General features: G+C 37.4%; 1 protein-coding gene across 1 annotated transcript; it reads left to right on the top strand.

Moving 5' to 3' along the window:
* The first annotated feature begins 6,340 nt into the window (after positions 1 to 6,340).
* LOC126618965 (E3 ubiquitin-protein ligase RFI2-like) lies at positions 6,341 to 15,482 on the top strand. The gene is made up of 6 exons (XM_050287202.1): positions 6,341 to 6,812; positions 10,017 to 10,186; positions 12,348 to 12,406; positions 13,726 to 13,751; positions 13,857 to 14,247; positions 14,516 to 15,482. The coding sequence occupies exons 1-6, from the start codon at positions 6,632 to 6,634 to the stop codon at positions 14,991 to 14,993; spliced, it is 1,305 nt and encodes a 434-aa protein (XP_050143159.1). The 5' UTR covers positions 6,341 to 6,631; the 3' UTR covers positions 14,994 to 15,482.
* The last annotated feature ends 738 nt before the right edge of the window (positions 15,483 to 16,220 follow it).

Genomic DNA, 16,220 nt, shown 5'->3' with positions numbered 1-16,220 from the left:
GTTGGGTTAAGTTGGAAATTCTGAGAAAGAAAAAAATTGAAGGGGAGGTACCTTCATTAGATTGTGCGGTGACGATAAAATGTATTTAACCAACTGAGCAACAAAACCTTATTAGGATCTCAATTCCAAGGACGAATCCAGGATTTCAGTCAACTCGTGCTCCCAGCCTCCCACTGTCTCTGATTTTGTTTGTTTATGAAAAGCTACGTACGCAGATCATGACATAGGAAAAGTGATAACAGAAGATACGGTGGGCTTGCGAATATCATTTTCAACGGTTTTGATTATGAAATTTATATAATTAAGATACGTTATTCGCCAATAGGAGAACGAGCTCATTTCAGATATAAGCCGAAAGTAAATAAACTTTTTAAATAATACATAATGTGAAGTTAATCCGGAAACTAAAACTGTTGAGGAAGTAAGCCCACAGTATGCATTTACAAGGTGGTTCTGGGAATATTCGGTGCATGTGGACAGAGATCGATGTTGCCATTACTCCGTCAATGAAAACTTGGTGGGATAAGTGAAAAGGTTCATTAGTATAGAATGCACATGCATCACCATTAATCTTAAATCTTGACCATCTAATTTTCTAACTATAAAAAGACTACAAATTGGATGACGAGGAGTACGTGTTCGACTTTACACGTTGGTTAATCTGCTCTGACACCATAAAAAAAAGTTAAGGTTTCCACCATAAAACCAATTGACAATAGGAAGAGTAGCTTAACTTTTTATAAATACTTATATAATTTGATCCACATCAATATAGAACTTTGTTCTCACATTTTCACAATAGTTGCGTGGATTTAGAGAGTGCATAAACATAATTAAGAAAAGCTTGCACTTCTGTTTAGATCACGAACCCTAGTATTTTTAACAAGACTTCCTCTTTGACAATTGCTAAAAATGAAGGAATTAATAGAACGTGAGGGTGATGATATGAAGGTTTAGACACTACAAGTTGGATGGAGCACGATGCGATTCACATGTAATTTTCAACAACTTAAACTAAGTGATCAAGAAACAAATATCGTTAGGCATATGTCGACGCTAAATTTCTGTAGGCGCACAGAATATTTGATTCAAATGATCCCATTGAGAACTACTTATATTACCAATATACACTGTCGCGTAACATCTCGTGTCAATAAAACAAGGATATATGAATAATAATTTACACATGACTTTATTTTATTGATGCATGATACATTATGACGGTGTATACGTGTCATATACGTCATTTTCACACTTATGATCCTTTTCAGTTTTTGGCTTTTTAATATAAGACATATTTCATTACATATTAATGACAACTAATCCTCCCCTGCATACAGCTCCACATGTACCACATGAGATAATATCATAATATATCTAGCGCACGGGTCAAACGATACGTCGAAACAGAGCGGATGACTCCAAAAAATGCATGAAAGAAATCAGTTTTTTTTTTGTTATGACTTCAACAAGGCAGCTAGCACACAGACGTTGATAAGTTGGTGGAGACAGATAAGAGCAGTGTGATGAACTGATATGACTGATGAGAATATAACATATATTAATGCAGAGGCAACTGCAGAACTGTGATATGCAATTAGGGAGGGGGAAGTTCACATTATCTGACATAGGGGTGGGCATTTAGAACTGAAAACCGAAATCGAAACACGAATCATATCGAACCGCACCGAACAATTTGGTTTTGCGGTTTTGAAACGGTTTCGATTTTGAAACCGAACCGCAACATAGAAAAGAGTTTGGTTCGGTTTTGGCTTTTGAAAATCGTACCAAAACCGAACCGCACCACAAATATTAATAAACATTTAATTAAATGTCCATATTAGATTTAATGTTTTAATTGGTTGTTTGTTAGAATTAGGGGTGGGCACCCATTTTTGAAGGAACCGGATCAGACCCGGGTTTAAAATAAACAGGCCAAGCCAGGCCGGGTACATCATATTTCAATACAGGAATCGGACATAACCCGGCCTGATTGAAACGGGCCGGTCCAGGCCAGGTCCACGGATTTTTTTTTTCTGTTTGAGATTGATGCAAAGCTCTAGAACCCAGTTCCAAATCGCAATTCCAATTCCAAATCCAGTTCCAAATCACAACCAAACCTAGTTCTTACTTTAATGTTCTTCAATCTTTACGTGAGCATACCTCTCTCTAGATCTTCTGCTTTATGCAAAAATGGCTCAGAAGACGTTTTTCTACTTGGCCTTTTTCTCAGCATTCTTCACACTCATTTCACTCTCCCGCATCCTACGCAAATCCGACCCCTCAACTCATCCACCTTCTCCCTCAAGCTCCACCCCCGCGACGCCCTCTTCAATTCCCAACACAAAGACTACAAATCCCTCACCTTAACCAGACTCGACCATGACTCGGCCCAAGTCAACTCGCTCCACACCAAGCTCTCGTTAGCACTCCAGGGGATCAAAAATCAGATCGCAACGGCGGTGATGTCGGGGTGGTGGAGGAGATGATTGACAGAGAGTGATGGAGTGTGGGTGGAACCATAGAAAGGAGGGGACGATGCGTGCGAGACGGCAATAGATGTAACCAATGATAGAACATCTACATCTAGCAACCTGGGAAAACTTAGGGATCTTTATGGGAATGTAAGTGACCAAAAAGGTGAAACCAGTATGGACATGATTCCCAGGGGAGATGGTGGTGGTTCTCGTTGGAAATAGCACGGGGAGAGAAAGAGAGAGAGAGACTTTGGGAGAGAGAGATCGAGAAGGAGGAGATTGAGAATCAAGTCGATAGATCCGAAAGGGAGGACTGAGGAGATGAGAGTATTCGAGAAGGTTTGAGAAAATAAGAGAGGAATGGGAAAATGTTACAAACAGGCGGTTCGGGTACCCGTTTTCTTACACTTCTGGAACCGCCCTGCCCCTAAAATTTCAAAGCCCCACCCTGCCCCGCCCCGTTTCTCTTTTTAAAAATTAGGAACCTGCCTGTACTTGCCTCGAACCGTGATTACCCGCCCCGACCCGTGGTTCCTATACCCGTTTGCCCACCCCAAGTTTGAATTCATACACTTAGTATGAATTCAACCACACTACAATATTAACATTTATCACTTTCTTTCGTTCATTAACTTGAAGGACCTTTGTTATTTTATACCATCACACACACACATATATGTACAAGGGTGGATTAATCTTGTTATCAATAATCGAACAATGATCTAATGAGGTCCACTCATTTGAAGCTTGATATCACATATTCTAGTATAAAAGTTTCGCTCACGTTTAATGAATTCAAAGTTATTCAAGTTGTTTTATGTTATACCTTGTACGGGACACCCTTTTGTTGCACAAACATATTTTGACATCACAATTGCATGCAACATGCTAATTGTTTACATAACAAATGTCTTTTTCCTATTGCTACTAGAAAATGCTTATTAATATGTTAAATTGAAAATTGTACATTTTTTCTTAAAAACCAAATTGAAACCGCACCGAACAGAACCAAACGGTTTGGTTTCATTTCGGTTTTGGCTTCAAAACCGTATCAAACTGAACCGCAAAAAATTTCGGTTTCGATTTCACTCAAAACCTCATCGAACCAAACCATGCTCACCCCTAATCTGACATGCAAAACAGGTGGTGGTTGTGAATTTTATGTCGGATACAACTTCGCTATTGAACAGATCAACAGCTGCTGCTTACGACCAATCTTGACTGGATACGTGTCTAGCTGGAATTGGTCGTAAGCAGCAGCTGCTGTTGAGCCAAGTCCAGTTCTTTTAGGTACCGTTTGGTACGTGGGACAGGACGGGACGGAATGGGACGAGCCGTTCCGTCTCACGTTTGGTGCGCCTAAAAACTATGGAACGGGTTGTCCCATGGGACGAAATTTGGTTGATTTTTCGTTCCACCTTTTCCCCCTGGAACGACCCGTTCCACATCTGTGGAATACAAATTTATAACATTTTATGACAAAATTTCTTCTTATCTTTTTCAATATTTACATCATCCGTTCCGTTTTGTTGCGTTTCGTCCCATCTTGTTCCATCTCGTTTGCGTACCAAACGGCACCTTATGTCTACCTTTCTCTCTGTGATGTGCAAAACGGTTGGGAAGACAGATCAACGATGAACAAACGCGTGTTGTTACTCACGTTTTTGGGTTGAAACTCGTGTCATGACAAAATCATCCGCTTGGCAATGGCGGACTTATCGATGCATGCAAGCAACACAAGGACAAGATAGTTAGTTAAGTTTAGGAGATAATTAGGTTATATTAATAAGGTCAAAAATGTCAGAAGGTCCTCAATACATTGAGCTAGCTTGCTATAAACGCCAAGCTTGATCGACTAATAGCGTCTGTCAACCACCTCAATTGTTTATTATATGAATTCGGATTCTTTTTGTGAAGATTTCGGGAATTCGTAAATCGTGTTCATTCATCGTACATCGTATGATCATAAATTATATTAAATATTTTTATTTAAAATTAAACACAAACATTACTTGACAAAAACTGACAGTACGATGTACGATGAATGGACATGATTTACGGATTCGCATGATCTTCAACAAAAGGATCCGGAGAGGATCCTGTTGGTTATTATATCATTAGCCATATAAAAGGTTAAGCTCGGCCAATGAGGGATGATTTAGTTAGTAAAGATCGTTCTTTTTGCTAGACCAATAGTGAATTCTAGTCCCACTATTGGCTAAGACTCTTTGCGGCTTGCGGTATGCCCTAACACTAAGATGGAGTAGTTTCCTCTCCTCCTAAACTTCTTGTTACCAAAAAAAAAAAAAAATTGTTAAGCTCAAGCTTAAGTACCAACCCTTAACCAAATTCTTGAGGTAGGGTAAAGTAAGTTGTTATTTTGTAATAATCATATAAGCACCAACCCTCAACCAAATCCTTGCAAAATTCATTGAGATTTTAATTATTTTTTATAAACTAAATTATAAACATGAAATATTATCACCTCTTTTTTTTTTTTTTTTGAAGTTGCAAAATAAAGAGGTGGATAAAGCAAACCCTTCAACCATTGTAAGATTCCTATCATAAAATGTAAAAAAAAATCTTAAGTGACTATAAAAGAAAAATTACATAACCGAAAATAAGTATTAGGTTTCATTAAGATTTTATAAAGACAAGTCAACGGCTCACAACTAACCACATTAATATTGACAATCAACTTGCATCTTATAATTTATTACATGCACATTACGACACGTGTATTATAATTTATTTTATTAATTTTCCAATGCAAAATTCTTAAAATTTAAACATTATGCATGTGCAATTTATAAGTCATAAAGGTGACATCATGGGCAGATTTATACAATTTGTGAAGTGCATGCATCAATCCTAATATACCAAAAATAATACATTCATCAAACATAGTACACTCCACCTGCACAAACTCACACGAAAGGTTTTTTAAGACAAAAAATGTACATTTTAGGCAATGTATTGATGGTGAATGAGTTGTACTCCTACATGGCAATAGAATCTTTCCTAACTTAAAAGCTCAAAAAAAATATAAACATTACAATATGAAAATGGAATGAAATTTGTTTAATATGCATCTAAATTAGGCCTGACAATTTATTGCACAATCTTTTTTTTGTCAAACAATAGATTTTGTTAGATTAGTCATCACTGACGGGGTTTGAATCTATGTCGTCATGCAAAACCTTAATACCCTTCAACTACTGTGATAAAGGGCCACTTGCACGACCTGTTAACTCAACATGAACTAAGACGAAAATAATAGATTTGGGATCAACTTGTTAACGAGTTGGGTCATTATCAAGTCACCTGTTACGAACCCGTTAACGAGTCAAGTTGTTATCGAGTAACCTGTTAAGAACTCTTACTCGATTAGAAATTGTCTACTAGATCTAGAAATTAGGCATAAATTTTTTTTGCATGACCCGTTAAACCGACTCAAAACTATATGACATGTTAACAGATCAAATCGTTATCTGGTCATTTGTTAAAAACTCGTTATGATAACAGGCTTGGGAATACAATACAAAATCTTGGTCGTTTCAGTATAATACACCGGAACATGATGAATTTTTTGAATGAATGACATTTTTGTTTATATTATATACATATATATATATATATATTTTTTTCACATTACCAAACCTTTCTCTAACCCGATAAAGTAGAAACAAAATCTTATCTAACACCAAAATATGAAAAATAAAAAAAATTGAGACAAAACAACAATCAAAACGCAGAAGATATCGAGAGCGAATTACAGCCGTCGATTGGGTTTTATTTGGACAGCGGTTAATTCGCGAAGTCCAACCTCTCCCTAATCCAACGGTGCGAATTACACGACACGCAGATAGAGAGGCTGAGCGATTTCTCGATTGTCCATCAAAAATCAAAACTTCTCTCTTCCCAGGACACCATCTCTGACGACTGACGGTCTTCCTCCGTCTCTACTTGGATCCTAACGACGTCGTCGTGATTCGCCGAACCAAACGCTCTGTTCCGCCGGATTTACTTCGTCTCGGTATTTTTTGCGCTGTTGAGAAAAAAACAGAGAGAAAGAGAGAGGGGGAGGGGAATTGACCTTTGAAACGCCGGCGTATCGGAATTTAGGGTTTTGAGGGCTGGATTTCGGGGTTTCTATGGGGCTCGGCAGCGATGAAGAGGTTGTGGTTGACGAAAGCGATGGCGGTGGCGATGGCGGTGGTTGTGGAGGCAAGTCGTACGGAGGCTCTGTTTCCTGCTCGATTTGCCTTGAAGTCGTCGCCGATAAAGGGGATAGATCTTGGGCCAAGCTGCAATGTGGGCATCAATTTCATCTAGGTAAATCAAAATTGAATCGATTGGAAGTTTCTTTTTTTCTAACTGCAATTTGAAAGATCCGGGTTCAAAATTGGTTTCTGATTTCGCAGTTATGTTGGATTTTTATTTTTTCGGTGATGGGTTGTTTGATTGGTCAAGAATTGAGGAAAGAAAAGAAATTTAAAAAAAAATTACGAAACTTAAACTGAATTTTGCTTCCTTTATTAAAGCTTTGGTTTTGTTGGGTTGTCATTGTTTCCCCTGTTCTAAACTTACATGTATTATATGTTGGGTTTTACGGCTCAAAATTAGGATGATGCAAAAAATTATGGGTGTTACCTATTTGGTTTTGGTGTCTTATTTGGGTTTGGATTTTGACTTCTTAGTTGGTTTCCTTGGTGGAGAGGTTTTGTTAATTACCTATTTGATTAGGATTTGGATTTACTTCTTATTAGGATTCTTATTGTAACCTAAGTCCTATGCACTATAAATAGGACCTTAGGGTTAGTGTATTTTGTGTGGCAATTTGGTAAGAGTCAATTTGTGAGTTTGTGAGGTAGAGAGCAATTTGGAAGAATCTTCTCCGTTTGTTTTGAGTTCTTTACTCGTTTGGTTTAGGGATTGTAATTTGTGGGATTTGGGTTGTGAGAGTTTAAACATTTTTTTGTAATCTCTGTTTGTTTAGTGAAATTCCTCGCCATGCTTCACTCGTGGACGTAGACTTTCCGCCGAACCACGTAAATCTCTAGTGTTAGTTTGAGATTGTTTGAATTAGCTTTCACCTACGACGTTGATATTGATAATTTGTTAGAATTCGCTTTCGTTTGTGCATAAAAGTACAAGAAGTGGTATCAGAGCCAGGTTTCGGCTTGGGCTTTGCTTGGCAATCACTACGAAGCCTTCTATGTCATCGGTGAAAGTTGATATTGAAAAGTTCGACGACAATGACTTTGGTATTTGGCAATTGAAGATGCGTGCTTTGTTAGTTCAACAAGGGCTTTTGAAAACACTAAAGGGTGTGAAGGCTTTGCCGAATTCGTGGACTGATGAAGAAAAAGAAGACGTTATGGAGTGGGCACTTGGAGCAATCCTGCTGACTTTATCGAATAAAGTCTTGCGTGAAGTTGTTAGCATCAAATCTGCACCGGAGTTGTGGATAAAATTGGAGAGCTTGTATATGACTAAATCCCTTGCTAAACGGTTGTATTTGAAGAAAAGTTTGCATACTCTTCGTATGGATGAAGGTACGTCAATTCATAAGCATGTTGATGAATTCAATAAACTTATGATGGATTTGAAAAGTGTGGATGATCAAATTAGTGATGAGGATTATGCGATAACTTTGTTGTGTTCTTTATCTCCTTCGTATGAACTCTTTGTCGATATTATGTTATTTGGTAGAGAAAGTCTTAGTTTGGAAGATGTTAAAGTCGCTTTGAATTCTAAAGAGCTAAAGAATAAAGTGTCTGACACACAAGATGGAGCTTTGGTAGTTCAAGGAAGGAATAAGGAAAAGAGCAAACTTGGAAAGAACACTTGTAACTATTGTTATAAGGAAGGTCATTGGAAAGTAGATTGCCCTAAACTCAAGGGAAAAAAGAAGTCGTTTGATAAGTCTTTTGCTAGTGTTGTTGCAAACATTTCAGAAGATTGTTCTGAACTCCTCTAAAGGTTATGTGAGGAGGTGGAGCTTGGTACTCAAGCTCTTGGGGTGGAGTGCAATTCGCACTTTTTGTTTGTATGTTCAAGCTTTTGCTTGGATTTTGTTTCGTATTTGCTAGTTTTCGTAATGGAATTTGTTGGAGAAGGCGTTGGAGGAAATTTCAAGTTTGAAGACTTTTGGATTTTTTGAGTCTAGGTGGAGTCGGTTTTGAAAGAATTTGGTGCACTTTTGTGTTTGTATTTTGGTATCCCAAATTTGAAGTTTGTATTTGATTTGGAAGTTTGCTAATTTCTCGCCGAGGTGGAGATTGTTGGGTTTTACGGCTCAAAATTAGGATGATGCAAAAAATTATGTTTGTGTTACCTATTTGGTTTTGGTGTCCTATTTGGGTTTGGATTTTGACTTCTTAGTTGGTTTCCTAGGTGGAGTGGTTTTGTTAATTACCTATTTGATTAGGATTTGGATTTACTTCTTATTAGGATTCTTATTGTAACCTAAGTCCTATGCACTATAATTAGGACCTTAGGGTTAATGTATTTTGTGTGGCAATTTGGTGAGAGTCAATTTGTGAGTTTTTGAGTTAGAGAGCAATTTAGAAGAATCTTCTCCGTTTGTTTTGAGTTCTCTACTCGTTTGGTTTAGGGGTTTGTAATTTGTGGGATTTGGGGTGTGAGAGTTTAAACACTCTTTTGTAATCTCCGTTTGTTTAGTGAAATTCCTCGTCGTGCTTCGCTCGTGGACGGAGGCTTTACGCCGAACCAGGTAGATCTCTTGTGTTAGTTTGAGATTGTTTGTTTTAGCTTTCACCTACGACGTTGATATTGGTACTTTGTTAGAATTTGCTTCCGTTTCCGCATAAAAGTACAACATTATATATATATATATATATATATATATATATTTCACTTTATCAGCATTATTAATCCGTTGCTTATGCAAGATATGATGATTATATCTTTCTTGCAGAACCATGTAGTTGGATTTCTACTTTTCAATTTCTTGTAATTTGATTCAATGGATAGAACCAGAATTTGTACTGGAAGATGCGGAATCGATACAATATGTCAATGAAAATGAAGTATTGTTTTGCATGATGGTCTCTTGAATATTTTCTTTGAAACCAGTGGAGGTACTGGAACTGGATACTTTGGGAGATTTGATTTCTCTGTGAACCTGCAATTAAGTGAAATATATAACAGGTTTCTGTACTCCCATTGTTGAAAGTGCGGTGTTGACAACCTGAATTTGTATGGTATTGAGAGCCTATAGTGTCATAATTTAGTCACAGGTTCAGTAGACCATTCTTCAGATTACTTTGATAATCTTTGTCTTCGTATTCTTAATCTAGAATTATTTTGTTCTTAAAGATGACATTTGGATATCCCCAATAGCAATTTCTTTCCTTTGGTAGCTCAAATCATCTCATATCAGTAAGTGGAGTTGCATGTTTGCTGAGGCATAGTTATATAGTTCTTACAAGGGCATAAGTTTAGTTATGCCTTTTCAGTAAAGATGATACGGAGCTTTCATGTTTCTTGATTTTTTTTGTGACGCCCTTTCAGATTGCATTGGTTCAGCCTTCAATGTAAAGGGGGCAATGCAATGCCCTAATTGTCGGAAAATCGAGAAAGGTCAATGGCTTTATTCTAATGGATGCCGTTCATTTCCGGAATTTAGCATGGACGACTGGACACATGATGAGGATCTCTATGATTTAAGTTATTCTGAAATGGTAAATAGTTTGGATCCTTTTTGAATTTAATGTTCTGTTACTTTTTGTGAATATTCAATTTTTGTACTCAAACACAAACTCTAGTTAATGGTTTTCCGGAATTTAGATACGTCTCTGTGGGTTCAACTTATTAATGACAAATAGTAAGGTTGTAAACAATATATAGATTAACTTACCTGATAGAATCAATATAGCATCAAAAGGAAGTTCTGCTTCAAAGGCTAGGATAACCCATTCCTTATTAAAGAGTGCGTTCCCTTCAAACCAAAGGCCATGCTTCTAGATTGTCCTTGTATGTTATTTATTAGGAATAACATCTGCATATTAAAGCTTGACAGAAGCAGAAATAGTTGACTTTCTTCAGATATTTATTGCTATTCGTAACTCATAGGCAAAATCTCAATTTTCTCTATTGCTAGTGGTGAACCATCACCTCAGCTTATAGGTGCAGGTAACCTACTTTCTGCCTCAGGATATGGATGTCTATTTTGCATGTAAGCAAAATAGTTTGGCTGGTGTGTGATTTTTGTCAAATCTGAAGTTAGTGATGATAATGAGGAGCAAACTCTAAAATTGGTTAGTAGGCAGAGCCCAGTAAGCTGACAAGTAAGACAACGTATTGATGCTCGAAAGCAATAACTTATGGTAAAACAAACTGCAGGACTCACACTGATTATAAGTTTTCAATTATAATTAAATAATAAGTAAAAAGAGCTACAAACAACAACAAAGCCTTTTCCCACTAAGTGGGGTCGGCTAAAAGAAAAGAAAAAAAGAAAATAAAAAGAGCTACAAACGTCAACTAAATAATCAAAAGCAATTCGGTCTTAAACAACCAAACAAAAACAAAAAAAGCTTCAAAAACTCTACAATATAGCTGAATAAGAAATGATCGAATTTTATTAAAACAATAGAAGGAATTACAATAGGTGGATAAGAAATCCACCAACTAGAAAAACTAGCTAAGACCTTTCAAGTAGGATTACTTTACTAGGAACTAAGCTAAACCAACTTCATTTTATGGCTGCTAACACATCCATCACTACATGGGAAAGAGAATAATCCATGAACTCATTCAAAATTGATGCCCAGTATCTAACTCTATCCCATAGTTTCTCTACTTCCACTCCCTTATAATCCTAAAAAATTCTTCTATTACGCTCCAACCAAATGTGCCAAAAAACTACCAACACCAAACAGTCCCACAAAGCTTTAGCTTTCTTCCCCTTCCATAAATCCTTGAACTTGGTGGTTAGAAGCTAGAAACATCCCTTTGAAATAACCCAACTAGCTCTAACTTCCTTGAACAATTTCCATCAAAGCTGTATCGAGTAAGAACAATGGAGATAAACATGATTAACACTGTACTCCTCTGATTTACACAAACTGCACCACTGAGGAGAAATGCAAATAAAAGGCCTTCGCTTTTGAACCTGGTCACAGGTGTTGACCTTCCCAATAGCCACTAACCACGCAAGAACTTTGACTTTTGGAGGAGCTTTTGATTTCCAAATCTGAGAATAGGGTGGAAAATGTTGCAGAGTTCCATTGTTGCACAAGGAGCTATAGGATTTGCAAGTATCTCATTATGCACTCCAAATTTTTATATTTAGAAAGAAAAAATGTACACTTATGAAAAGTGCACAATGAGAGTTTGTAGTGCTATAAAAGCACCTTTTCTTAACTTATAACATTATTATATATATATAACAGATGGCAAAAAACTTTGGGGCCCTATGATAGCATCTTTCGCACCCCGCCCGCCCGCCCGCCAGCCCGCCCGCCCGCCCAAACCCCCTCCTCCCAAAAGCCGCTACTGGCAAAACCTGATGAAGAGTAAATGGATGAACAATTGTAGATAGAGCCCACCTAGAATTCTTCATGTGAAGTAGTAGTACCACGTGAAGAAGTTTGATACCACTGCATTTATTTTGTCTCATGAGTAGCTTCCCACATAATTGTGAGGACAATGTAATGTCTTCTGCATGTTATTCTGTGTTGGATGGTATCAAATCCAAGTGACTTGTTCTGACTTTCAAGTTCTATGTCATGTGTGTGTATAGAATAGATAAAGATTTATAAACTGATGTGCTCTATAGACTAGTGTAAAAATGTCGTTCGTCATTTTGATATATTGTTTGTATATGAATGCTTTTTGCAGTCCTTTGGTGTGCACTGGTGTCCATTTGGTAGCTTAGCACGACTTCCCTCATCATTTGAGTAAGTGATCTCATTTGCTAAAGCTCATGTTTAAATTTCTGTTTGCTGAAGTTTCTTTGCTGTAGTTAGCATTTAGTTTCTTGGGTTCAAAAGATACCAGTTTCCTTAGGCTTTTAGGCTCTTAAGAAACTTGATTTTGGCCTATGTCAATAGCTTGCCAAAATCGAGATTGAGTTGAGATATGCGTTGAGATGGGGATTCAAGATCTCAAACCCCATCTTGATTCAATTCACATAGACCACAGCTTCGTCCTTTCAAGTTTAAAGCAGGTGAAGTTTTCAAGTTTGTTTCAAAAGGGGTTAGTATTCCAATGGACCCCTGCAAAGGGGTACCTTGACCCCAACATCTCTTTTGTTTGTTATAGTAGCAAATTTGAACAGAAAAACATTCGTATTGATCTTTACAATAAAATATTCCTCCTGGTATATGTGGCTAAATGGATTCAATTTTGGCGACTTATTTTTACCACCCCAGTGTTTTTCTTAATATAACTTCAGTGATGCTGCTAATTTTGCTTATTGGCTGGGTTAGCAAATCATGTGGAATCGTATTAACATAAAGTGTTATTCCCAGTTGACCTTTATTGCTCTGTTGTACACATTTGGGCACAGTTGCGTTTTCCTGGGAAGTTACATGAAAGTACTAAGCCCCATCGTCTGATTATTTTCTATCTATAAAGAGTCTTTTATTTTCCTTCTATGTGGTCACAGTTATTTGTGTTTACTCTATTTATATTTTGTTTCCATGTTTCCTATATGCTTATAAGTTTCAGAAGAAAAAAAATGAGAATTTGGTATTCGACTGGGTGCTTGCTATTTGGACTTCATAATGTATTTGTTGTATCATTTTACTCTTGTATCTTTATGTCTTTCAAGTTTTAGAAATTTGTTAGGGTTGTAAAATAGATTCAAATTTGGTACTATCCTAGTTTTGATATTATGAGAAATGACCTGACTGGTCCATATTGCCAGATAAGCGATCAATTGAAAAGTTTTTATAAATGTTAAAGCAAATCATATAACATATGAATGCATGTGTTCTGAAAGAAAAAATATGAATATATTGTAGACATGCAGCATGTTACATTTTTAAATATGAAGGTTTAAAAGTTTATTTTTACTCGCAAGGTATTCATGTACACGGTGAGGGTGTTGCGGGAAGAAGGAGAGGAGTTCAAATAGAAAAAAATAAAAACAGAATGCCAATCGCCTTTAAATCAACTATATATTACATGCAGACGTTCGTTTTTCATTTTACTTGCTATTCAAGTTTAATATTTTCTCCTATACGTTGAACATTTTTTTCTTCACAATTAACAGGGAAGGGGAGTTTTCACCAACATCCTGTAAGACTTTCTTCTTGTCATTTTAAGTTGTGATATTCTATTCTGGCATTGTGGAGGATTATAATACAATGTGTGATATTCATATGATTAAATGTTGTCATGCAGATCATGAATTACTTGGACAGCATGCTATCTTCGCTGAGCATACAGCTGTATCATCTGCTGCCCATCCTTGCCCATATATCGCTTACTTTGGGCCAATTCACCCTTCATCCTCAAACTCCAGTGGAAATGTGTCAGAAGCTTCCAACTTCAACCATCATTGGAGCAGCACATCTGTACCTAGTGAAATGCCCAACTCCTATGCTTTTCCTGCCATGGATCTTCATTATCACAGCTGGGAGCATCATTCCCCGCCTCCATTCTCTACAACCAACAATCATATTGGTGGCGCTGACCAGGCTTCGGTTCCATCTGTTACTCAAAGATCTGCTAGGCCTAGCGCAGATATACCAAGATCAGGATCTTTTATGCATCCATTCCTTGTCGGTCACAGGTATGCCTTTGACAAAATTTCAAGGTGGTTTTTAGATAGTTTACATCCTTTTTTTTTCTAAATGAAGAAATTTTAATTGGTTGTAGTTTAGTTTCTAGAAAAGTTAATCACACCAGCAAGATCATTCATGGTTCCCAAATTTATCATTGAATTTGATTAACGATGCAAGAGTACACCAATCTCTCTCAATACGGTGCTGCATAACATGCTTACTTATATATAATAGAAGTGTTATGTTTATTGAATCATTTGTGTTTGCTTCCTGCAGTTCTAGTGCTAGAGCTGGCAGCTCAGTCACTTCTTCGATGATTCCTCCTTATCCTGGCAGCAATGCACGGGCCCGCGACAGAGTCCAAGCTCTTCAGGCATATTATCAACAGCAACAACCTAATAATTCACCAACCATGCGTACGCCCATAGTTCCAGGAGCCCGGAGATCCAGCAGTCAAAGAGGGGTAGCTCAAGTAGGGCCAGTGGCTTCATCATCGGACCAAAATGGTGGTTTCTATTTTTTCCCATCCGGTTCATCAGGTCGTAACTACCAAGAGGCTGAAAATCCGTTACCTAATCGTTTTCATCCATGGGAAAGAGATCACATGCCTTCATTCTCGATGAATCAGGTAGACCGAGATCAAGGTTGGTCTGCTTTTAACCAAGGTGGCAGTGGTTCAGACTCGGCCATCAGAGGGAGCAGCTTCCGGCAAAGGCATGGGTCCGAGAGGTCATCCTCACAAAACCGGTCATAGGCTTTTCTCCTCATCCTTTTGTTGGTGAAGCAAACTACCGCTATCTATAACTGAAATCAAAAGTTATGTATGCTTGAAAACGATATATAATGCTTGGCGTCTTGTCAAGTAATATGTCAAGACGCCAAAATACTCAAGTGTGGCTCGGAAAACGCTCCTTTTGCAGCCACATGGTGGTGTGATGGACGTAACATTCGTCTAGTTTGTTCGCCTTCAGGGGTATGAAAATAAGCTCGTTGTGGATGGCAAAGTTATGATTCGAGCGCCTGCTTGGCCGTATTTTATGATTCTCGGGTCATCTGCAAATGTCCCGGTTTTTATCTGGATGACCAGAACCAACTGTTGTTGAGGATAAGTAATCGGTGGATCGTTTATTTATGTCCGAAAACATATATTCCTGCAGTGCTTGGTTTCCTTTTTGAACAATTGTTGGATGGATGTACATGAAATCAAATATTTTGATAGTTATTATCCCCCCATTTGCTTGTATATGCCGGCAACTAAGAGCTCGTTTGGATATGTTTTTAAAATGACTGGAAGCGTTTTTGGTGAAAATATTTTTAAAACCAATCTTTAGTAAATATGCAAGTAAATCTTGGAAAATCATTTAAAGTGCTTTCTAGAAGAAGCGTATAACTAGTTCTTCTTGCAGAAAACATTTAAAAGTGCTTTTGGAGCCCACATTTTTTTTTCTTTTCTAAAAGCGCTTTCGGTCATTTTAAAAACACATCCAAACAAGCTCTAAAATCAATAATTTGTTTTTCATTGCGGATAAAAGTTAATTATTTATATTATATTTGATGCAGTGCGACCCAATTCCAATGAATTTGGATCTCTTCAGACCTTAGTGTCTGACGCCCAAGGATTGGGAAATCCGAACTCTTGGTTTGTGTGAGAGAGAAACCAGAGCTCTTGGTTTATGTAAGGTGAGTCTACAGGATGAGTTAAAACGAGTCGTTACTGATTGTCTTGTCTTGTTACGGTAACCGTAATAAGAACCAAAGTGGATCTCTGCCCTATTACGGTAACCGTTTAACTAGGGGCCAAGGCCTTGTTTGGTAGTGGGGATACGGCATATTGAAAGTAGATGAGAAAGATTTTTCATTTTAAAGAAAGGTTATCTATCCAGTCCATGATTTGGGTGAGCATTCGGATCGATCAGTTTTCTTCATGAGTAATTAATCTCCGACCTTCAAGATTTTAGTCACAAATATGCGAAACGTGTAA

This window comes from Malus sylvestris, chromosome 4 (genome assembly GCF_916048215.2).
Source record: "Malus sylvestris chromosome 4, drMalSylv7.2, whole genome shotgun sequence".
Lineage (NCBI taxonomy): Eukaryota > Viridiplantae > Streptophyta > Magnoliopsida > Rosales > Rosaceae > Malus > Malus sylvestris.
The sequence above is the reverse complement of the archived record's forward strand: the minus strand, read 5'-3'. Positions and strand labels throughout refer to the sequence as shown.

Bases quoted from the DNA above. Each gene is read 5' to 3' on its own strand.
- LOC126618965 (XM_050287202.1), top strand. From the start codon at position 6,632: ATGGGGCTCGGCAGCGATGAAGAGGTTGTGGTTGACGAAAGCGATGGC. The intron at 6,813-10,016 runs GTAAATCAAAAT...ACGCCCTTTCAG, and splicing joins TGGGCATCAATTTCATCTAG to ATTGCATTGGTTCAGCCTTC. The intron at 10,187-12,347 runs GTAAATAGTTTG...TGCTTTTTGCAG, and splicing joins ATTTAAGTTATTCTGAAATG to TCCTTTGGTGTGCACTGGTG.